Source organism: Neopelma chrysocephalum, unplaced genomic scaffold (genome assembly GCF_003984885.1).
Source record: "Neopelma chrysocephalum unplaced genomic scaffold, ASM398488v2 Primary Assembly neopelma1_132, whole genome shotgun sequence".
NCBI lineage: Eukaryota > Metazoa > Chordata > Aves > Passeriformes > Pipridae > Neopelma > Neopelma chrysocephalum.
The window spans coordinates 2,058,820-2,083,276 of NW_020897794.1; the positions used below are offsets into that span (position 1 = coordinate 2,058,820).

Genomic DNA, 24,457 nt, shown 5'->3' on the forward strand with positions numbered 1-24,457 from the left:
CTGCAGAGCCACAGGACTGCAGCAGGACCCAGGCCTGTGGGGAAGGGCTGGACTGTGTGTTGGTAAAACATTGCTTTGCCCTGACATCACCCAAATGTTGGCTGAACTGGATGGAACAGTAATGAGGTTTGCCCTGGAATATAATTAACACATTAATCTGCTTTTCAGTTAGTGTTATTACCAGGGAGGTAGCACTCATGCAGTAGCTTATTCTGTTCTGGATTAAATTGATAAGGAGTAGTTTATATATCAAAACATTTGGCATTTGCTAACTCCCAAGTACTTTATATGCCAAGGGATAGTTTATATCCTGTGAGCACCTCCAGAGCAGAAGGGCAGCCTGACCTCGAGCCTTGCCATGGGCTGATCAGCTGTCTTGCAAACAGGGGCCACTTTATAAACAGCTCTCTTCTTGCTAAACATTGCTATGGCAATTTGAGTTGTTTTCCTCCCACTAATCTTTATAAACCAGTTCTGAACACAGATGGAGAAATGATACCCCTTCACTGTTCAAACTGGGTCACAGTCCAGACTCTCCTCCCTGAATCCAGTCATCTTTGCAGATGTTTATACAGATTTTCTGGCTGCAGTGGGTACATCAGTACTGTTCTGCTGAGCAAATTCCTGCCCTTCCATGCCCCCAGCATCAGAAGAAGATGCAGTACCCCAGAAACCACAGAGGGCAGTGAGTGAGCCCTGCTGGCTGCCCTGGCTCGTGAGAACTGAAAAAAGGGCTCAGATGCAGAGTGGGAGATGTGAAACCATATCTCAAGGATATAACTCCATCTCCAAAGGGCATGTGTACAGCTGGAACACAGCAGATTTGGCAAGAAGACATAAATAATGGAGCCTGTTTGTACGACAGGAATTACAGTAAATTCATAGAGATGATGCAGGATACAAAAGATCTGATCTGCAGAATTCAGGCTGCTATAGAAGATTTTCCTCCCTGCGTTTGTACCATACTAACACAGGGATGCTCCAAACTTACCTGGAATTCTAAGGAGCTACTCAACACCAGTAGTGAACAACAGCAATAACTGACTCCTCAAAGGAAGGGGCTGTGGGGACTGAAGCTTACACTGAATGTAAGAGTCTGTTAAATGAATGACATGGAAACAGTCATAACACCCGCATGTACAGGGAACTCCTCGTGTCCTTAACTGGAGTCACTGCAGGTGATTTATCAGCTTTGCCTTCTGATGGTATTTTTGCAGTTGTCCATCAGTATCTGGGGTGCTCCCAGACATGGCTGTTCTCCAGCCCTCCACTAACTGTTGTATTTTATGATTTATGACTCGACAGCTACCTCAAGTGACAAATAGCCTGCAGCTCTTAGCATGAGCACTCGGGCAGCAGCTCAGCCAGCCGAGTCCAGAGCCTGCAGCCAGCTCACAATTGTGGTTTCTCTTCAGCTCTTGACAAGTGACAGAGTAATGAAATTACTGCATGTCCCTTAATAGCTCTAGGGGGGTTTCTGTGTCTGTCTTTCAACAGAGAAAGCCACTGAAAGCAAAGATCTGTTTTATTGCTGTGGGACCAGCGCGGGTGGGTCTGGCCATGCACAGTGCAGTGCTTGCCTTAGACCTCTCCCTCCTGGCTTCCTCCCGGTGCTGATCCCTCCCCTCCATGGGAGCAGCCCCTCAGGAGGTGTCTGTGTGCCTGCAGGTGGACGCAGACATCGCTCTGCAGTACCAGAGGGTGATGGCAGAGTGGAAGGCCTGCGAGGTGGTCGTGAAGCAGCGAGAGAAGGAGTCGCACTCAGCCACGCTGGCCAAGTTCTCCTCGGGCAGCAGCATCGACAGCCACGTCCAGAGGCTCATCCACAGGGACTCCACCATCAGCAACGATGTAGGTGCTCCCTGCCCACTCACCACCTGGTGTGGGCAGCTCTGGGCATTGGCAGAGGTACAGCCCCGGGAAGCAGAGATGGAGGTTAGCACAGCTCCGTCAGCCTGGGTCCTGTGCAGAGGTTGGAGCTCTAGTGCCTCTAGGATAGAGTGAAGGCCAGGTTGGAATTTTGGGAAGTCTGTAGCTGTTCTTAAGCAGGACCTGCCTAAGGGGCTTTCAGGTTCACTCTCTTAGGGAGATCCTCTCTCACAGAGGATTAGCTCCACAGGTCCCTCCCTTGCAGGTCCCTCAGTCAAACCCAGCACAGAGGAAACCATGGCTACTCTGAAATGAAAGCATGTTTTTGGTTTTGCGTGTCCCAGGTGTTCATATCTGTGGATGAAACGGACTCGGTGGAGCCCAAAGGGCAGGAGGAGCCCCCGTTCCCGGCGGTGCCGCCCGACACGGCGCCCGCGGCCGTGGAGTTTGACTCACCCGACTCAGGGCTCCCCTCCTCCAGGAACTCCTCCAGGAACTACTCGGTGGCCTCGGGCATCCTGTCCAGCATCGACGACGGGCAGAGCGGCTCCTTCGAGGAGGGGGCTGAAGAAGAAGGCAGTGCTGAGGTGGGGAGGACTGACCCCGGCACACCCCGTGTGCAGAGAGCCAAGGCAGTGGTGCTGCAGTCTCAGGACTCTGCCTCAGAAGAGCAGCTGTGTTCCCAGGTGGATTACTTAATGGATGTGGCTTCTGTCTGCGCTGCATCCTACACAGTAAGTCACGGCTGCAGTACCAACATCTCTCTGCACAGAATTGCTTTTTTAGCAGAGACTTGTACTTTTTCAGATAGGATTTAATGAGAGACAATGCCCAACTAGAACTACAGCTGGTGGGATGATAACTGAGGGTTTTTGCATCCAAATCTTTTCATCTAGATTTGAAATAAGACAGCAAGAAAAATTTGTCATTTTTTAAGTGGGAGGGCAAGACAAACAAGTGGTACATTTCTAGCAATTAAAATTTTCCAGGGGCTGGGGGTGTGGACAACACACTGCTTGTAAGATTCCAGTGTCATTTAATTCAAGCTAAACCCCACATCTAATCAAACTGAACCACAACTTAAATCTATATTCAAGATGCCACCACCTCTATTACTGTTGCAGTCAACAGATTAGCAGCTCAGTCTTTGCCTCTCCCTGCTGAAGTTATTTAGCTGGATATAACCATCTGGAAGTAGGACAGGCTTGGCACATTTTTCACTGGAAACAAATGTGTTTTACTTGGCATTTTTGACAGTAATCGAGTATTTCCATGTCCTCATCTGCCCAGAGTGTAATTGTACTGGTTTTGGTTTGGTGATTCTCAGAGCAAATCTGCACAAAGTCCTGGGAGTGCTCTAAACTCAGCAGATCTAACTGAAACTTCTCTTTTCTAGATAGAGTTATTGGACACTGTTGCCTTAAATTTGCACAGGATTGATAAAGATGTCCAGAGGTGTGACCGGAATTACTGGTATTTTACTGCTGAGAACCTGGAGAAGCTCCGAAATGTCATGTGCAGGTAATGAACTTGTAAACCCCACACTTTCACATTTGTGTCACAATCCATAAACTAATCTGTAAACTATAATAATACACAAATAACAGTCTACAAAAATTCTCACTAATGAACTTAAAAGAACTTGTAAGAAGGAGGAGCTGCAGGATGGCAGCTCAGAGCACAGGTCCAAGTCTGGAGTGCAAGCTTGAGAAGATTCTCACCAGAGGCACCCCCTGTTTTAGAGAACTATCCTCTGAATGTCCTAAGAGGTTTGGGTTTCTCCTGATCAGGAAAATACATCCCTGCTCTGAGGGTGTGCTGTGAAGGTGACAGTGACTGTGCCCAGGTACACACAGTGCTAATGGATGTGTGTAAGTAGACAGAAAGCCCAGCTCTACAAATCCAGCCAAAGTCAAACCACTGTCTGACCACTGACAGCAGCTGGAAACAACAGAAAGTTGCAGTGAAGGTGGTTCAGCTACACACCCTTAAAGCAGAAAGTGTCATAGACTTCAGCAGTCAGAAAAGAGAGCAAAATTCCACTTAGTGGAAAAAAGAAAAGAAAATGCAAAAGCCCAGGTACCTTTAACAAATCTGGGCTTTTTCCATAGACTGTTGAGCTTTTGTCAGCTGTTTTTTCCCAGACCACTGAGATGCAAGCTGTGTGTGTGAGGGTTGACCTCTCTATCGAGGCAGCAAACAGCAAAGGGCTGTGAAATGCTCTGGGGTGGGAGCTGTCAGAGAGTTCTGAGACTCACATGTTCAGCAGCTCCTTGGGATTTGATCTCACATATGGAGTCATCCTTCAATGCCAGGATTTCTTCTTCCCACAGCTATGTCTGGGAGCACCTGGAAGTTGGTTATGTCCAAGGCATGTGTGACCTTCTGGCTCCTTTGATGGTCATCCTTGACAATGGTAGGAAAGCTTTTCCTTTGGGACATGCTGGTATCCTTAGTGAGGTCTTCCCTTAGAAATGCTGTCTCAGAAGGAGTTTCTGCCTTAACCAGGGCTGTTTTCTCTGTTCTCCACCTGTGGCTGTTGTTGAGATGGCTGACATTGGTATCTCGGGGCTGCCCTGTTCACTTACTGACTGCCAGATTAAATATTACTAAATATAGTAAAATTGCTGTGTTCTGGCAGTTGCTGAAGCTGAAAAGTCAACTGCAGGCTGGGTTCTTTGAAACGTAATGGGTAAAAATGGTCCAGAGTCAGGTACCAACCTCTGTTTCATCTAAATCCTGGGATTAGGGAACAGCAAAGGGGAAGATCCTGTTTTTCCCAGGCCCTGCAGTTTGTGATTTTGGTTCCTGCAGCACTGAGTGTCTGTGTTGTCCCTGCAGATCAGCTGGCCTACAGCTGCTTCAGCCACCTGATGAAGAGGATGAGCCAGAACTTCCCCAATGGAGGTGCTATGGACACACACTTTGCCAACATGCGTTCCCTGATCCAGGTGGGTGCTTTGGTTGGTTTTGGAAGAGGACGAGGCTGTGGCAGAGGCTCAGGACTCACCTGATGCCCCCGTGAAGGGCAGGAGCTCCAGTGACTGGGATTCCATCTGGGGCTTCAGAGCTGGGGAGGAGGAGAGTTGTGGTAAATGGGTTTGCAGAGTCACAGCCAGGGAGCAGAAGTGGGGAGGGGGAGATGAAAGTCTGGCATTTGTTGAAAATCTGCAGGATCTTCATGTTGCTGCTTGGACCTTTAAAGTGCTGGTGAGGATTGACTTTGTGACCCCATCTGTGCACAGCAGGGACTCCTCACCCCAGCCCTGCCCAGGCACACTCAGAACAGGCTGTGTCTGTGCCAGCAGCTCTTCTGACCACAGAGCAGGGCATGAGGAGCAGGGCAGGAGTTTTAACCAGACTCCAGCACCTCTGACCTTGGCTGCTTTCAGAGCAGATCCTGACAGCTGATGTTTTCCATTCCAGATTCTGGACTCAGAGCTTTTTGAATTGATGCACCAAAATGGAGATTACACTCACTTTTACTTCTGCTATCGCTGGTTCCTGCTTGACTTTAAAAGAGGTAATAATGTTCTGTGCCTGTAATTTAGAGTTGTGTAGAACTGTGACAGCTCTGGGGTTTGGTGTGAGTGTCTGTCGGGGTGGTGAGGGACAGCTGGGATCACTGGGGAGTTTGTAGCCAGGAAAGCTCTGAGGTGAAACAGCACTGGAATGGAGTCCAGGCTTAGAAAGGGGTGCTGAAAATTCCTGGTGATGTGATTAAAGCCACGTTTCTGCCCAGTGCAAATGCCTGTTTGCTCAAGGTGATCCCAAGGTGATCCCACTGCTCTGTAAGCTTTGATACCTGCTGTCTAATCCTTGTGATGCAAAGGAGCAGCTCAGGTGTAGCTCAAGAGCTGCTGTACTCTGAGTGAGGTGCTCTGTGTCCTGTGGGAGCACCCTTGGATCCCATGATCCTGCACAGGCACCCTCCAGCAGAGTGTCAGTGCTGACAGCCCTGCTGCACAGCCCAGATGTGCCTGGGTACACATCTGCAGCCTGGCCTGGAACCCCAGAGAGCTCCTGGGCTGCTCTCACATGGTCACTGGGGTTCAGGCACCTTTCTGGGCTTGGCTCTGCACCACCACACCTCCAGGCTTTGGGATTTGTACTTTTAACCCAATTCTGTGCCTTACATGCACAAGTGACAGGAGTTGGCTGGAGGAGGGGGGAGAGGAGCAGGAGGAGTCTTCAGGGTCTGTTCTGTCTGCTCTGCCTAAGGCCTGTAGACATTGGTGAGACAGGGGGCCATGGTCAGTGTGAATAATCAGATGCTCTTGTAATGTTTATTCCCATTCAGAATTGTTGTACGAGGATGTATTTACAGTGTGGGAAGTTATTTGGGCAGCAAAGCACATCTCTTCAGAACATTTTGTCCTTTTCATTGCCTTAGCACTTGTGGAAGTTTATCGAGAGATTATCCGTGATAACAACATGGACTTCACTGATATCATCAAGTTTTTTAATGGTAAGAGCCCTTTTGATAAAAAATAACAAGCCTTTGCTCCTTCTCCCTTCCTCAGACTGTCATGGTGCATTCTTGCTGTGGTGACAAGCCCCTGCTCATTTGAAGCTCTGAGTCTCTCACTCCTCTGTGTAAATGAGGAGCCCAAGTGTCCCTGTGCTTCCTGAAGCTCTGCCCTGGCACACACAGACACCAGGGTTTTCAGACCTCCCTGGGCCATGGCTGGTGGTCGCTTCTCCAGTGGCAGAGGGGATTTTTACCACAAAACAAACTTCACAGTTTCTGTTCAGGAGTTTTGCTGTGATGACTCCTTGCCCTTGGCTTCACAGGAGGTGCTGAAACGTTGCTTCATTTTTTTGTAAAGTCTCTCCAAGGTTTTAGGCTTGCCAGAGTGGTTTGTGTTCACAGGGCTTGACCCTGCTGAAGCTGGACCATATGAACAACTGTTCATGGAGAACATCCCAAGCCACTTCCATGGGTGATTCCCTGCTGGAGCAGCCACCATCCCCTGCCAGAGCAGGAAATGTTCTGCCAGAGCAAGGTCTCTTCCTGGCTGAGAATGGAAGTTGGTCCTAAACCAGGGCTTCCTATTAGGGTTTCTAAACCTTTTAAGAGGTTTGTTAACAATTGTGTAATCACAGTAATTTACTATATTATCAGTGCTGTGGCTTTCAGCCATCTGTTGCAGAAGCCCCAAATTTGGTTTTGTTTTTGCCTCAGCCACTCTTATTCCAAAGCTTTCCTCAAAATCCCCCCCAAACAAACCCCCCCAGTAGTTCCTTAAGCTGAATGAAATGTTTATGGTGGAGCTGAGGATTTGGGGCTGTTGAGAGCTGCTTTCTGAGCACTACAGTGGCCGTGTCTGCACGTGGAACCACGGCCCCTGCTCCAGGGACACACAGCCCTTCTGACCTGCATTTATCATCTGAGTCCCAGCCACCCCAGCAACAGTCCTGCCTGGAGAGGAGCCCTGATCCTGTTGAGTGCAGCTGCACATCCCTCAGCTCCCTGTTCCTCAGCTCCCAGGCCGGACACGGGGCACTGGGATTTCTGCAGGGAGAGAACTGACACTGGAGGGATCAGATCTCGGTGCCAGGACCTGCAACACAAGGGATTCCTCCATTTCTTCTGTCTTTAACTCTCCCAACCCCCTGCAATGCTTTGTGGTTGTTTCTCATTATGCTAATTAATTAATGCTAATGCCACACTGCTGTCAGTGCCAGGGCAGGGAGGTTGTGCTGCTGCCAGCTCAGTGTCTGTGTGTGTGTTGCAGAAATGGCCGAGCACCACGACGCTGCAGAGATCCTGAGGATTGCCAGAGACCTGGTCTACAAAGTGCAGACACTGATTGAGAACAAGTGACCCTGGCCAGGCTGTCCCTGTGAGCCATCAGAGGGAGCATTCCTTGCACTGGAATTCCAAATGGTGTTTTAATTGCATCTTCCATGTAATGTAATAAAGAGCGAGGAGATTTGTAACAGACTTTTAAAGCCAGAACTTTCCCTTCACCAGATGAGGTTGGTGTTTGATAGTCCTTGTTACACTCACTTTGTATTTCTAGACAAAATCTTTTTGCATTCTCTGTTTCCCTCTCCAGAAGACACCTATGTACATCTCTGTGATGTTAAGAGGGGGATCTGACATTCTGAAACATTTTTATTTTGACTTACTGCACCTTTAAAGCCTGGATGCACGTCTTGTGCTCTGCCAGGAGCTTCCATGGAGGCAGGGCTGGATCCAGTGTCACAGGTGTTGAATTGGGTCCTGGGAGGAGCAGGGTCCTGGACTTTGCCTTGAACATGGAAGAGAATGTGTCTGAGCTCATGTTGCTAAAACATTTGAGTTTGTATTAAAGTTGATAAGATTCCTGGCTGGGAGAATGGCCTTAAACTAAATAACACAGTTCATGGGAGCAGTGAGGAGCTCATTAGCTAAAACACCAGTTCAGCCTTGACTGACTGGCTCACACTGCTCAGTCTTCATGGCCCACACAGACCTGCCCTCATTTTGCTCTGCAAACTGACCTTGCCACCATTTCCAGCTGCCAGGACCTGCCTCCTGTTGTTCAGGTGAGCAGGTTCAGCCCACAGCCAGGTCCCTGCTCACGCTGGCAGCTCCTGCTCTGTGCTGTGCAGAGCCATGGATTCAGCTCCCACGGTGCAGAGCCTCCTCCAGATCACTTACTGCACACTCCTCCTCCTCTTCCTCCCTGCTCTGCAGAGCTTTCTGGGAGGAATCTCTGGGATCCTGCAAACACAAACCAGGCACTGGTGTCCATGGGCAGGATGAGCCCTTGCCAGGGGAAGGGGCTGTGATGCTGTGCCAGCCCCGTGCTGGGGTGGAGCTCCCACTGTCCGTGTGCCCTGGATGGTCGTGCCCGTCCCTCCTGGCTGTGGGGCCTGCTCTCCATCCCCCTGCACAGCTCCCCTGTGCTCTGCCTGCCCTCCCCAGGTGCATGTTGTTGCCAAGGGAAGGTGTATCCTGGCCAGCCAGAGGGAGGGAGCAGGATCCTGCTGCAGGTTCCATGGATGTGTGTGACCCTGCTCCCGGAACTTGGGACTTGGCTGAAGCACTTCAAGTATTCCAAGGTGTTCCCCCCTTTGCCATTAGAACCTTTGGAAAAAAAAAACAAAAACCCACGACTTTGAATCTGAATTTTTGTGTTTCTGCTTTTTTGTTTGTTGTTTCTATCCTTGAGAGCAGCCAGTGCCACAGCTGTGTTTCCATGAACAACTCTGTGCTCTCCATGGCAGGGTTGGGGCTGGTCCCACTCAAACCCCCTGCCATGGGCAGGGACACCTTCTCCAGGCCAGGTTGCTCAGTTTACATGACTTATATCTGCTCACAGGAGCTTTTAAAAATCAGATTTTAGCAAAAACGGATTAAAAATTATTGTTTGATGATTCAAATATGGATGGGAAGGATTTGCTCCAGTAACCCTGCTCTGGTGGCTGCCCAGGCTGGGGGCACCCTTGTGCTCTGCTGGACCTGAAAATGAAAATGGTCAATAATGGTCTGGAAAGGGAAAAAATGGACCCCCAGTGCTGAGCTCAGTAGCCAAGGCCTCCCTTAAACTGAAAACTGAAATAGTATTTTTTAAGAGTGAGAAAACCTCCAGCTCCCAGAGCCTGAGGAGTGATGGATGTACAGATAAAACTGCACTATTTTCCTTTGGTATGTTGGGAATGTTCTGTACAGCTGTTTCACACAAACCCAATCTGCAAACTCCACTGTATTTGTTACAACATTCTGTTTGATTGGATTTTATCAATGTTGTGTATTATTTATTTTTGTTGGGAGCAGACTATTCTCTTTATCGCTCAATTATTTATGTTTAAATGTAACATATGAATAAATACTTATCATCAAGGCATCCTGGTGGAGCTCTTTGGAAGCACTGCTCTCCCCCAAGGTGATTTCAGCACAGGGAGTCCTAAGAACAAGGCTGGGAAGAGAGGGAGAGATGTAATTAACATTTCTGACGAGCTGCAGGGGCTGTAGTGCCAAAGGCAGCAAGTAGGTCAGCACCAAGGGAACTCCTGAGGTCCCTTGGATGACTTTAAGGGCAGCTTTAAGTGACACAGAGCACCCACCAGCACCAGCCATGCCTGAGGCACCCCAGGGGCAGGACCAGGCCTACTGCAAGTGTTAAAATGTTCCATCCTGCAGTTTTAGGCCTGATGGTGCTGCAGCTGCACTGAACCCAGCTGAGCTGCCAGGAGAGAACATCCTCCATCACTGCCAGTCCCCCATCAAACCTCTTCCCTTCCTCAGTCTCACCTGCCTGCTTTGCTGCTACTGGCAGTTTTTGCAGCAATTTTCCAGGTTTTTTTCTTTTTTAGGCTGGATAGCTCTGCTGGAGGTGGGTCCCCAGGGAATAATGGAGTGTTTCCCCATTCCTGTATAAAAAAAGCCCCACAAATGCAGGGTGGGTGCAGCCATCCCTCAGCCACTGCTCCTTACAGCTGCTAATCAGGCATTTATCCCTATAAACGAGGATCAGCCCTTTATGAAGTGCATCCAAAGACCTGTTGGCCTAAATAATCTTCCAGTCCCCTTGTGTCCTCTGCCTTCACCCGTCTGCATGTGACTGGGGTGGGCAGGGGACACGGGCACCACAGCTGGGGTCACTGCTGGCTTCTGTCTGCAGAACACTCTTCCTTCTTACTGTCCCCCACCATTCCCTTTGCAAAGTCTCAGCAGCTTTTAGAGCTGTGTTAGTCCCACCCCTTCCCCAGCCCCTCTGCCCCACAGCTCAGCCCACCCGGGGGGACCAACCCAGCCCCAGCACCCACCCCCTGACCTGCTGCCCCCAGGGCCACCGGGAGGGTTTGACTTGCCCTGCTCTGGCTGACCAGGCACCGCATCCACGTCCTGGAGACAAGGGACTGGGAAAACCTGGGACTCCACCTTCGGCACCTGCAGGAGAGAGCAGTTACAGTGAGCCCAGCCCTGGCCCTGCAGATCCCCCACCCACTGCGGAGAACGGACACCCCAACCAGGGCCCGGCTGCCCACGGGGCTGGGACAGTCCCACCGTGGTGGTGGGTGCCCAGCACAGTCCCACTGTGGTGGTGGGTGCCCAGCACAGTCCCCTGGCATGGGGGAGCCTCACCTGACAGCCACGGGCACGACGCTGCTCTAACGGGTGTTCACGGCTCTGCAGGGACCCCACGGCAGGGCTGGGATGGGCCCCAGCTGGGCCTGAGTCCTCCTGGCTCAGCAGGAGAAGGGCAGGTGTCCGGGCACAACTTCCCAAGTTTTTACAGGTTCCCCCCAGCCTGATGCAGCCCCATGGATCAGTGACACACACCTGGAGTGGCAGCGATGGCTCCGGAGGGAGGGAAGGCTTTGCTCTGGGGAAATTACAAACAAGGTGTGCATCCGCATGCAAAGCACAGGGAGGCAAATGCAGAATCCTGTTTCGGATTTCAGTGCATGTTTATTTTAGTTTTATATTTATTTCAGGCAAGTGCTTATTACATGGATATCATTCATGTTGGATACCTAAATTCCGGAGCATGAAGAGCCAGTATTGTACAGCTGAATAGTAAAAATACAATATGTACAAAATTAGTTGCTTTTTCACATAGCAGATGTATCCAAACACATAAAAATCTTTACAGTCTAGTTTGTCAATATTCAGTCAGTAAATTGGTAACACAGTGACACGTCCTCACTGTAAACACAGACTGCACCTGCCCAGGTGAGCACGACACTGGGGCTCCTGTGAGGGGCAGGGGAGGGACGGGGCTCTGGGCCAGCAATGGCAGCAACTGGGCTCACAATCAGCAGCTCCAGTGACACATTCCTAACGCGGGAGCAAGAGAAAATAAATAAATAAACGCTTTAGCCAGCAGGGAGGGAGGTCACATGCAGTGACAGAGCAGGGGCCCCCCTCCCACCACGGCTCCTCACCCAGCAATGCCCAGGCTGGGGGCCTGACCAGACACCAATAAATCCTTGGATGGTGCAGTCAGTCCCTGATTTCTCGCTCTGTCAAGCCCCCCCACACTTTTGGCTCAGGTTGTTAAGGCAGATCTGTAAGGCATTGGCAGCGGGATCCTGCTGGCAGCACACTGGGATCCTGCTGGCAGCACACTGGGATCCCGCTGGCAGCACACTGGGATCTCACTGGGATCCCGCTGGCAGCACACTGGGATCCCACTGGGGTCCTGCTGGCAGCACACTGGGATCTCACTGGCAGCACACTGGGATCTCACTGGCCCTGGGGCTGGCGTCCAGCCGGGCTCTGGTCAGAGCATTCCCGGTGGCCGGCCCGGAGCAGCAGCAGCACCAGCACAGCCTGTGCCTGCCACAGCAACACAGTGGTAGGGAAGACATTCCTGCCAGCAAGGGAAAATCCCAGCACAGAGAAGGGCTGGGACACTTCCCTGACAGCAAGACCTGACAGAGGGGAGCCGCCACCCCCAGCCAGCCCTGGTGGCTCTGCCTCCCACACCTGGGCTCCTTCACACTCAAATTCCTACTCACAGCACAAGGAAAGGGGTGAAAAACAGGCCTCATCCACAGCTACAGCAGGACCAGCCAGGCAGTCCTGGTGAGGAGCACAACAGCATCCCATGGCCAGTTGCCAGCAAACCCCAGCCCAGAACAGCCCTGTCCCTGTGCTGCTGGCACAGGATGGACACGAGCAGGGCCTTCCTTTGCTGTTCAGCAGCCCTGGGTGAGGAGTGAGCTGGTGTGGGAAAAGCCAAACACAACCTTTGCTAAGACTGTGCCCACCCAGTGCTGGGCTGGGGCTGGTATTTTAATAGTTCACATTTGGATTATGAAGTTCTGTATAACTGGGACAGAAAGAAGCCATGACTGACTCTATCCACAGAGTATTTTCCTTCTAATAACTGATGTTTGACTCAGGAAGGAAATAACCTAAAGACAGTGATATAAACCATTTTAATCTATCCAAAATGGTAACAAGGAATGGAAACCAGGCCATAAGTATGAACTTTTTCCTCTCCTCATCCCAACAGCTTTTAGAATCAAGATAATAACCGTTCAGAGAGAAACAAATGCCAAGTCTTGGAGGAGCCTCACCTGCAAGTACTCAGAGCTCACCCCCACACCAGTTCCAAGAGCTGTGCAGCAGCCAAGTCCCAGCCCAGGGCAGCCACTTATCTAATTAAGCTAATTAAGTGCCTAAATGCCGACAGGCGGAGACAACAAGAGCAGAGGTCACCTGGTTCACCTGGCCAAGGCCACTCCCCCCGCTGGGGACACTCACAGTCACAGAAAGCAAAGGGGCCACACAAGCACCGACCAGGCAAGGACACCTCCCCTGCACATGGGGAGCCCCCTCATTCCCACCCAACCCCCAACAGTTCCCACTCTTTTTTTTCTTTAAATGCAAAAAACTTCCTCAGGATGCAAACCAGTCCAAGGAGACACAGGCCACACACAAAAACCAGACACGAGAAGCCTTGCATTGCATGTCTACAGGAACCTACCAGGCGTGCAGGACAACCACACCGACACCGACACAGACACCTCACCTAAACCACCCAAAGGCATTTTTTTGTTTCTTTTGTTCTTTTGTTACAGAAGGCCACTTTGAAGTAAAACAAAGAAAAGGAGACAGGGAGCCCAAGAGCAGCAGCAGCCCAGGCTGGCCCCGTTTGTGAGATGAGAAATGCTCCTCCCCAGAGAGCAGAAGCCTCTGCAAGGGCCTCCCCTCTGTCCAGCTCTGCCCAAGAAACCCAAACCTGGCCACGCCCCTGGCCAGGAGCCCAGTGGTGACACCAGAGCCCTTCTGGCCTTCAACACCCAGCACTCAGCCCCAGCACGGACAGACACACGGACACTCACACACACACGTGCAGAACAAGGTCCCACAGCAGCAGTTTGGCTCCAGCCCTGATGGCCCAATGTGAGAAGAGGGTCACCAGCTGCCCCCTCTCCCCTGTGCCCCCGGGGACACACAACCTGCTGCTTCTCAGACCCCACTCAAGTGACTGCAGAGAACGTGGGAAATGGGGTCATTTCCCTTCCTAAGCTAAACTACACAGTTCTGGCTAATTGGTGACGACAGGAATACATTCCTGTATCTAAAGTGTCAGCATTAAGAGCTCTTTTCAAGAGCATTTTCAAGCAGCAGTTTGGGTTCATTCCCCTCTGCCTGCAGTCCCTTGGGAGGTGAGAGGGGCAGTGGCTCTGGCAGCCGTGGGGTTCCCCAGCTGGGGCAGCACGAGATGTCCCTCTGTCACCTCAGTCACCTGAGGGTTCTGCTTGCACAGCTCTGCTCAGCCTCCACCACCCCAGCTGAGCTCCAAGCACAGCCCAATCCTGAGCACATTTGGGCTGTTGGCAGCAGGACACAAAGCGTGGGCTGCAGGGGCACCTGCCCTGCTCTCCCCTGACCAACAGGCTCCAAGCCAGGCACGACAGAACAGAAAATCCTCTCAAACTACCACGTGGAAAACCCACTTTCTATTGTTCCTATAGTATGGTTACAAAAAACTAACATCATTCAACAACAGAAAAGATTTCTTCTAAACTTCGTATTTATTGATTTTTTGGGGGGACAAATTGGATCTTCTGAATCCCCAAGTGTACATACATATTCATATATAGCTTTCTCCATAGGGAAAACATGTATCAAAGGAGGAGAGACATTCTTTAAGTGCCCCTTGTCATACAGTACTGAACAGGACTTCTAAGAGCATCAGTGTAAATCTCAAGTTTCTGAGCAGGAATGACAGAGGTGGGGAAAGAAGGAAGGGTTGTGGCTGCTCTTTTTCACAGAGAAGAGAAGGAAGTTTGCTGACTTTAAAAAAAAAAAGAAAAAAACCCCAAAGAAATGTTTCTGGTAGCCCCAAAAAAGGCAGATGAGAATGGGAGGACCCAAGACATCCAAAGCAGCTCATGGGCTGACCAAGGGGGATCAGACACACAGCATGGCACAGCTCCAAGGGGAGAGAAACACTGGCCAAGATGCAGGACTGGGCTGGGCAGGGCAGGGCAGGGCCACTCCTCCCTCTAAACCACAAGGGAGTAGGAGATGGGGTCACAGCACCCCCTGCCCCTGCAGCACAGGCCATTCCATAACCCACACAGAGCTCATCTCCCTGGGGCTCTCAGCCAACTCCTGCACTCAGCCCTGTTCCCAATCCCGCTCCTTCTCCTTCAGTAACGAGATTTTGTTATTTTGTGATGTTAGAACAGTAAAAGGCATGTCCTCACTCCCAACACCGCTGCAGAAGGCAAAGCCACACAGTCCCCCCTGAGAAGGGAGATGACCCTGCTGCAAACCCTCAGTCTGGAGTTTCTGATGAGGAGCAACTGCCCCGATACCCAACGCTCACCTTCCAAACACTGGCACACAACAGCTCTGGGGGAAAGCACCTGCACAGACAAGGGATGACCAAACCCTGGTGACTCCGGGAACCTCCCAGTGTTAACAGTGCACTGGAATGAGAACAAATCATCTGCTTAGATGTGGTTTCAGGATAAGAAATCCTTTAAGGTTTGTCCATCCTGCAGGAGCTGTGCTGGCAGCACAGCCAAGAGCTTCCTGGACTCGAGGATGCAAGAAAAAAAACAAAACAAGAGGTAACTGTGGAGCAACTGGGGCTTCACAAACAGAGGTCACACAATTCCCAGCCATACCTGCTCAGAAGGCACAATGACCCCTGACCTCTGCAGGCATTTCTCCTGCCTCCAGACCAGTTTCAACCAGGGATGGTATGGAACGGGCAAGTGTTCTCAATTTAACCCCTTACACTTTTCACATCAGTCCTCAACAAGGCAAAAGTGCTGCTGGAGTCAACAAGTCTTTGGGCAGACTATGGATCCTGTGTTCCTGGAGAGGACCTCACCCACACACTGCAGGCTGTGAGAGCTCAGCCCTCCTCACCTCCTCCTCTCCCAAAGCTCCTGGGCAGATGCTGGGACCACCCTCCCATCCTGTCCCAAGGAGAACAGTCCCTGGCTACAGCAGGAATTCTGCCTGCAGAAAGGACTGTGGAACACTTTAAAAAGAGAGGAAGACAGAATGGAGATCACTCACAGCAGTAACTACACACACGGTGCAAGGACCAGAACATTCAGCCAGCAACAAAACACATCCTAAGCAGCCTCCCAGGCAGGCTGGCAGCACCAGCAGAGCATTCCTCCTCTCCTGGCTCCGCAGCATTTGCCACTGACCTCGGAGAGGTCCTGCCCCATCACCAGGAAGGGGCAACAGGAGGGTCCCGAAGGATGAGGGTTCTTTGGTGCACATCTCACTGTCAGGCACGAGGTCTCACACTGATCTCCTGCAGCAAACCCTTATCCTGCACAAGGAGAGACTGTTTACCCCCCAAAAAGGAACAAAACTGCCAAAGCTGCCTGCGCTCTGGAAGGGAACCACATCCCCATTTATCCCTTTCTGAACCCACTGACCCCAACAGCAAAGCGTGGCCAGGCCAGAACAAACAAACAACATTAACCCACGCAGCAAATCTACTACATTTCTCTTGGTCTTCTTGACCCAGGTTCCACAGAAACACCCAGCAAGCTGCCAGCACAAAGCATCTGCCTCTGCCCAACAACGAACCCGAGAAACCTGGGGGACTTGGGCTGGCAAGAGAGACCCTGAGCAGGGCTGTGCACAGAGATCTGCAAAATCAATTACTGCGTCAGCAAACCAAGCCAGACAAAAACCAAAACCCCCCCAAACATCCAAACAAAGCATCGTCAACCATTAAAATAATAAAAACAGGGTTTTTTTGACACAGCTATAAAAATCAAGTCATTTATAAAACGGCAACAAATGAAGTCCGGTTGTGTATTCTTTTTCCTTTTATTAGACAGGACAGAGAATTTCCTTAAAATGCCATAACAAGTCACAGTGATTTTAGATGGTTTTTGAAATGTAATATATTGATGGGAAATACCTTTAAAATGGTTTGACTTGTGGTTTGTTGTTGGGGTTTTTTGTCACTATAGAGGTACCCTGGTCCACCAAACCATCTATCTTAAAGTTTCTTGTTTAGAGAGGACACTCTATCTTCTTCCTCCAAAAATGAATTTTGTCTCATAATCCTGCAAAATAATCAACCTTACAAAAGGCCTTCAAATGTTATATTTATATATATATGTATGTACATATATATACACACACATACACACATATATATAAATATAGACTTCTATGATTTTTTTTTCCCATTCTACGCAACGTCTCGATAAAGAGATCAGCAAATTTTTTATTCTACAAAGAAGCAACACATAAGAGGGCAAAATTAAAGTCTTAAGAACATCATATCCATAGTTCACTCATTACACATAAAAGGAAAAAAAATCACCATGAACAACTGTCTCTGAAGTTTCTCAGATGAGCGAATCCGAGCGCGGAGCAGCCCCGTCCCCGGTGGTGGGCTGGGCACTGGGCACAGGCTGGGCACTGGGCACTGGGCACTGGGCACAGGCTGGGCCCTGGGCAGCTGAGCACAGCCCAGCCCAGCTCGGCTTCCCTCCCGCCGAGCCGGACGCGGTTGGAATGTATGGAGTTTCCTTAGGAAAGGTTCCCAACGAAGGCCTTGCCGTGGGCCGTCCCCTCTAGGCCAGCTTCAGCGTGCTCACGGGGAACGAGGGCATGGTCACCATAGTCACGGGGTTCAGGACCGTCTGCCCCACCAGCTGTGGGTGATGCACCACCTGGGTCCCCACGGCCGGCTTGGCCACCACGGGCTGGGCCAGGCCCGCGGTGCCGTTCACCTGCTGGTGCGAGATGGTGTGGGCGATGTGGCTCACCACGGGCTGGCTGACGGCCACGGGCTGGGGGTAGAGGGGCAGCTGCGGGCCCAGGTGGGCCATGTGGTTGATGGTGGCGGGGTGCACAGTGATGTGGCCGATGGGCTGAGCGGCGGTGGTGAGTTGCACGGGGCTGGACGTGGAAGGTGCGATGTGAGCGATGTGCTTGGTCTGTGGGCCCTGAATGACGTGGTTGACAGTCTGGATGACCGAGGCGTGGGTGGTGGCCGTGTGGGCGATAACAGTCGATTGCACGGTGGAGGCCGCCACGATGTGAGTCTGTGCGGGGACGATGGCCTGCGGCGGGACCAGGGCCTGCGTCTGCAGGGGGGGCTGGGCCTGGGGCTTCTGCTGGATGGACAGGTGAGGGGGCAGGACCGCGGGCAGGGGGGCAGCAGCACTCGGGGGCACAGCCTTCAGCAGCTCTGGGTGCTGGCGCTGGGTAAGTTTTGGTAACGAGTTCACTGGCCTGTCATCTTCCATGTCTTCATCGATGTTGTCTTCACCCTCTGGAAAACACGAGAGGAAGAAACTCCCATAAAAAAGCAAGCAGAGCACGAGCTGGACCAACAAGCCTCCCTAAAGGGCAGCACAGTGGCATGGCATGGCACAGCCCTCTGCTCACTGCTGTGGGCCAAGGACCTGGAGCCAAGCAGGCAGGACAGCCCCAAGCTCCAGCCAGAGCGGGGTGATCCCAACAGGCCAAGAGGTCTCGCTGGGCAGGCACGGGGACCACTGTGAGTAGAGGCTGACAGAAAGCACCTGGCTGACCTCTGTCTGGGCTGAAGTGGCTCCTTCTGGGAAGAGGAACAGGGTTTCCTTTCTTGGCCAGTTGTTCCACTGACTGGCACCACCCTTTCTGCTCCCAGAGCGAGAAGGAAACAGCAATGGAGAAGTGTGGTAGCAAGCCCCTCATGTAGTTCTGGGAAATGGACTTTTGTCTGGTGAAGGAACTAATGAAGCAAAGCAGGAAGAAACTCCCTGCCCTGCCTGCTCTAGACCCAGCCATGCAGCAGAGAATAAAAATCCCAGAAGACACAGAAGCAGCAGAAACCAGGGAAGATACTTCCCCTTCACAAGCCCTGGTTTGCAGCAACTTGACACGGTGGCTTTCGGCACAGGCCACTGCAGAGGAACAGCCAACACTCCTAACAACAAAGCCCTGCTACTCCTGACTTCCACCAGCCTACACCTGTCTGTGTGTTCAGAGGTGCTAATCCTGAAAACAAGCCTGAACAAACCAGAAACCTCAGATTTTCCCTTCCTGGAACCCCTGCTATCACGTGCCTGCAGTGCCAAGAGCAAATGCTGGTTTGAAGGAGCTGCTGCGAACGGTTCCGCGCCGCTGCAGCCTCCACATCTCTGCAAAGCTCCACACCCACAGACTGCCCACTCCTCCTGCTGCAGAGCCCTGGTGTGGAGGAAAGCATGCACCCTCCTATCTCACAGGAACTTCTCACTGGGAACTGCATGGCAGATACCCATTAGTGTCATTTCATCTTCACTAGGAATCCTCCTCATGCAACATGAAGGCTCCTTAAGTTGTTTAAGTGCTCTGGTACCAAATCCTTCTTCTCTATGTGCTGAACACCCTCCCATATCCACACAAATACATCAGGATGTCCACCTCTAAAGAGCAGGGCTGCAAAGCTGTGTAAGAGGAAATCTAAGTTTGGAGAACAGGGATTTATCTCCACGTGAGGAAGTGGCGGGTTGGAAGTGCAAACCTGCACTTTGTATCTACCTGGCATTGATGCACAAATTTCAGTTTACTTCACACGAGCAGCAATGTGTTATTAACCAATATCAATCCTTAGCAACACTCAAGAGCCTTTTACTTTATTCTGAATGCAAAGACACCCTGATGCTGCCAAATGAAGATCCCCACCACCCCTACGGAACTGTGTCACTGACCTGTGGTGATTACAAGGAGAGAAAAACTGTGGGTACCTGATGCTGTCGAGGTAGATGCCTGGTCATCCTCTGGCTGAACTGTCTGTCGAACAATCCTGTCAATCTCCAAGATGTCCATCCACTGGCTCAACTCGTTCTTCAGCTCTGCCAGTCGCTGCTGGGTCGCGATCTTCTCTCTCGCCAGCCGCTCCATCTCGTGCTCATATTCTTTTTCCTTCCTCTTTAAAGTCTAAAAACAGCAGGAAGAAAAAGAAATATAACATGAGCAAAGACAAGAATAGTCTACACTAACCTGGTCACTCCCATGACCACAGCTAATTTTCTTATATTGCCAGTTATGCTGGTGTAAAACGTGTTCAGCTACATTTACACCTGCCTGAGTCAGGCAGAAAGAGAAGGACAAGAGCTGGCACCTCAAGGGTTGCTCTGGCCAAATGCCTTCTGCCTGCTGAGGGAAGACTGATGAGCCTCAAAAAAGGAAAAGCACAAGTACTGATGAGCTTCTGAGCAACACACATCACACCAAGAGCTCCTGCCCAGGGCTGCATTTACTATGTGTATAAAACAGACAAAATAAGTGAAATCTGTAAAACCACATACAGGCTGTCCATTTTCAGAAGTTTCACCACTGGGAATTTAAATCCCACACACACTCCTGAAAATACCAGGCACACAGAGCCTGCACAGATGCTCCTGTTCCCTCACTGCTGGCAAGCACTGAGCTCAGAAGCAAACCCCACAGCTGGCAGAGGACCAGGCTCACCGTCTTCTGAACACGTGCTCTTTATTTCTCTCTGAGGTTCTCCAGGACAAGTGCAATCAGAACGTGCCCTCATGCCTTTCAGTGGTTCTGCTGACGCTGTAGAGCAGAAGGTTGCTGGGAAGGACTTTAAAGCCTGTTCAGCCAGGCCTTTAATGCAGCCTGAGCTGACACACAGACCAGGGCAGCTCCTGCCGCTACCTTTGTCCTGGTAATAACAATAAAGGAAGTATTTTTAAAACAGCCAAGCAAAGTGTGTTAGCAGGGCACAACCCCTGCAGGTGTGTCAGTGGAGACAGTTCCTCTGCCCTCAGCTCAGCTAAAAGCCCCTCAGAACAGAGGGTTTTCAGGCACAGGGGGCAGTTCTCTCCCTCACACTGCTTTCCAAACCAAAGCAAGCAGCAGACACCAACTCACACAGTCCTGTCCTGGGCAAGCCCAGCAGACCTGCAGCCCACCACAGGGAGGGGTCACAGGGATGGTGGGGAAGGGGGGACGGGGACTCCCAATGTCCTGGCTCTGCACCAACCCTGACTTGTAGCCCAGAGATTCCCACATGGCTGAGGCCCAAATCCACAGACTAGTTTTAAAGTCTCTTTTCCAACCAAGTGCAGCCTGACCCAGAAAACAGTGGTGTGCTCTGATCCCCTGGGAAAGGGGTGTGGGTGGGACACGGAGCAATGAGGGAAGTGCAGGCTCCTGCTCAGGGTTAAATATGCAAGAAGACAACTCGTCTCGATGTCTTCCCCCTCACTATGTGATCAGGAAGGAAAGAGGCAAGTAGGAGAAAGGCTGAGGCTAAACCTGGGGTGCAGACAGGAGCCCAACCCCACCCTGCAGCATCTCCCCAGAGCTGCAGGGCACGGGAGGACAGAACAGGAACAGCTCTCCAGGAGGAGGGAGCACAAAACCCCTGCAGCCTTGGCTCCTGCAGCAGGCACAGCACATATCCAACAGATCAGATCTGGCTTCACTCCCTGCTGCCAGAGGAGACTCCCAGCACGGGGGAAAGCACAACTATGAGATACGAGCAGGGCAGCTGGTAATTAGTTATAAACTTTTAATTACTGGGAAGGCAGGCAAACCCTTAGGAAGCACCAGGAGGAGTCTCCCAGAGAACAGAGCCAGGGAGCTCACTCTGCTGCTCTCCAGGCACTCCACAGGCGTTGGGATGTGGCTCTGGTCCAAGCCTGGCCCCAGGGGCTCTGCCTCCCTCAGCCCCTGCCCAGGCACAGCTCCTCCCAGGGCTCCTCCCAGGGCTCCTCCCAGGGCTCCCTCCCGGCTGGGAGCTCTCCAAGGGGAGCTGCCAGGGAGGCTGGAGGAGCAGATGGGCTGGAATCCCTGCTGGCACCAGTAATCTTTCAAAAACTATTCTGGGATGCAATTCACTGGGGCTCACTTGGTAAAGACGGATCTCCAGGCTGAGCTGCTCTGGCCTAATAATGAACTGGGTGTGATTAACCAGAGCCTTCCTGCCCTGCTCTCTGTGGGTACACGTGGGTGCAGCCCCTTCCCAGCTCCACAGGGACTAGGTGTGTGCCCTGCACTGGGAGCTGAGTCCTGGAGCAGGAATGGGCCTGGCCTTGCTGCAGAAATGGGCACTCACTGAGGGACAGGGAGCAGAGACCCTCCTGCCTTTGTATCTCTTCCCACTGCACCAGTATGGGAGAGGGCAGCTGAGCATCTCCCATGTCCCTCTGACCAGCAGCCCTGGGAACAGACGGATCTCTGGCACCTCCCTGACGACAGATTATTTTCTGCAAATCATCCTGCCCACAGCAGGTGCCAGGATTTCCCATCAGTGAGTAAAGTCCACAGCGACAGCCAAACTTTGGTCATTGGGACTGTGGTCACCGACCTGCCCTGGCACAACAAACACCTTTAGAGACACCCACTGACCCCCAGGATGTTTTTTGTAAAACAGGAATCTCTGTCAGCACCATCACCACGGATCCTATGCAACACAAACACAGCAGCTTTGAAATAAGAAGTAATCACACATCGTTTTCCAAGATACAAGCCTTTGGGATTTTCCAACAGAAAGGGCACATAACATTAGTGCTGAAATGGGCAGAGGGGTCCCTGAAGCTACAAACAACACAAGCATTGAGAGTTACATTTTGATAAAAGGAATTCTTACAAATGCCCAACCACCTGTCCTACAAGGTGTGAAATTTCACTAAGGCAGAGAGACCTGGAGCAGCTGCAGGGCAGGAGCTGCTGTCCCACCCCCTCCACAGCCTCCAGGAAGGGCCAGGGGAGGGGTCAGGTCTGGGGCTGGCACCTGGGATGACACTTAAGCTGCCTGCTAAGATCCTGAAGGACACACGCTTAACCTGGCTCATGAAATACTGACCCTGCTTCTTCACGGTGCAAAGGTCACCCAAGTCACCTGCATTGGTGTTTCCCCCCTTCTCTGGAGTGGCGAGGCCGGGCTGGCCCCGGGAGCCCAGGGAAGGCCAGGAGTGCCCTGGCAGCTCTGCTGTGTTGGCACAGGGCAGTGGGTGACACCTGACTGAGCACAGCTCACCTGCCCCACGGAGCAGAGGAGCCCAGCCCAGCCCAGCCCAGCCCAGGCTGCTCTCTGCAAGCACCAGGCTCCAGCACAGACCCTCCTCCTCACGCCTGTGCTGCAATCATTGGGATATTTCTCTCTTTCCTGTTAAGCAATTGGGAACCCCGGTTGTCCAGGCAACTCTTACTCTGCAGAGTGAGGAACCTACAGAAGCTACAACTTCAGAACTCTTATTTTTCACCTCTGTGCACCTATAAACATTCCACATGAGCATCACCTCAAAAAGTCAGTAAACCCTGACCCCGTTGAGGGGGAGGCTGAGCTACCCCAGGAAGAAATCAAGGATTTCCTCATATTCCTGTGAATCCATCCATGGCTTTTGATGCTTGGGAAGTTCTGCAATTGAGCTGCTGGCTCTGGTGAAGAGAGTTGATGTTTTACTCTGAACATTTCCAGTTCTTCTTCTGAGTTGAAGCTGAGAGCGAGTCCTTTGCAGCAGAGCAAGGGCCTGACCCTCCCCTGCCAGGTACCACCATGCTGGGCAGAGCAGGGGCTGCTCCATGTGCAGGTGGAAGTGGAGACAAGGACAGTGGTGGTGAGTCCCTTCATCTTTTATTTAAACACCAGCAACCAAATTAAAATCCTCAATTCCAGCAGCACCACCACCCTCTTCTGTGCCCACTCGCCCAGCTCTTTCAGAGCCACTATTTGGTCCTTGTGTGCATCTCTCTGGCACTCCCTGGTAAACAAACCAGAACCAACTTCTGCTATTGCTGTGCAGCAACAGTCATTTGTCACTGCAAAGAATTCTCCATTTTATAGCTGTCTGTAATTAAATGGCTCACTCTTATGTCAAGATTGGAAATAATGCCTCTAAACGCCTTCCCTGTGCCTGCCCCAGGAATGCTGCTGGCCCTGGGGTTGGCATTAGTGAAATTTAAAAGGCCTTATTACAAAGCTCCCCTCATAAACATTATATTAGCAATTTAAGAACACACTTTCAATTACCAGCTTTTCCAAAGCACATTTCAGTTGTTACCTTTTCTTACACAGCATTCACTGACTGAAAACCCCTCATCAATGAGCAATCAGGAGAGGGATTTGCAATTTCAAGCCAGATTGTTTTAACTCTTTGCTCTGGGGATCACAGCTGGTGCCACAGAGCGGAGCTGCTGGACCAGGGGGGTCCTGAGCTGCCATCCCAGGACCTCCAGCACAGCCCACACCCAGCTGGGCAGGCTCTCCACTGCACAGGGAGCTTTGATTCCCATATGCAATGGGAAAAAATCTAAACACTAAGAAAAAGATCTTATCCTTGCAGGGACTGTCACGGTGCAGCAGATCCACAGCAGGAGCATCCACCAGCCTGACTCCACAAACATTTCAACCAGGACCAGAGGGATGCTGGAACCCCACACGGAACCCCAACAGCCCCAGCTGCCAAGACACCACAGTCACCTGCAGGACTCTGGGGTTTGCCACCAGTTTTACCAGTTTTGAATCGTACTGAACTGGCTGTGGAGTTCCTACAACAACCACTCGCCCCAACCCCATCCGACCTGCTGCGATGGAGCAGAGCCCAGGGAAGTGGGAAAACCAGGAGCCAGTTTCCCTGGCACCAGGCTGGTGTCCCCACCCTCTGCAGCCACTGCCTGCACTCGCCAAGGTGACACATCTGCCAG

At 51.5% G+C, this 24,457-nt stretch overlaps 2 protein-coding genes across 6 annotated transcripts in view; one reads left to right on the top strand and one right to left on the bottom strand.

The window, feature by feature from the left end:
• The window catches only part of SGSM2 (small G protein signaling modulator 2), a 40,145-nt gene extending 31,193 nt beyond the window's left edge, over nt 1-8,952 (top strand). For 4 of the 5 annotated variants that reach the window (XM_027698725.1, XM_027698726.1, XM_027698728.1 and 1 more), the window contains 8 exons: nt 1,669-1,851; nt 2,214-2,603; nt 3,266-3,390; nt 4,203-4,285; nt 4,711-4,820; nt 5,296-5,392; nt 6,170-6,337; nt 7,608-8,952. In XM_027698725.1, coding sequence (XP_027554526.1) covers nt 1,669-1,851; nt 2,214-2,603; nt 3,266-3,390; nt 4,203-4,285; nt 4,711-4,820; nt 5,296-5,392; nt 6,170-6,337; nt 7,608-7,696 — 1,245 coding nt within the window. In that variant the 3' untranslated portion in view covers nt 7,697-8,952. The remainder of the gene's footprint in view (nt 1-1,668; nt 1,852-2,213; nt 2,604-3,265; nt 3,391-4,202; nt 4,286-4,710; nt 4,821-5,295; nt 5,393-6,169; nt 6,338-7,607) is intronic. The other variant, XM_027698727.1, reaches the window with a different exon arrangement.
• Nucleotides 8,953-16,571: 7,619 nt separating this feature from the next.
• The window catches only part of MNT (MAX network transcriptional repressor), a 35,412-nt gene continuing 27,526 nt past the window's right edge, over nt 16,572-24,457 (bottom strand). Inside the window, exons 5-6 of the mRNA XM_027698730.1 lie at nt 19,537-19,729; nt 16,572-18,095 (exon numbers count right to left, since the gene is read on the bottom strand). Of these exons, the coding sequence (XP_027554531.1) occupies nt 17,392-18,095; nt 19,537-19,729 (897 nt within the window). The 3' untranslated portion in view covers nt 16,572-17,391. The remainder of the gene's footprint in view (nt 18,096-19,536; nt 19,730-24,457) is intronic.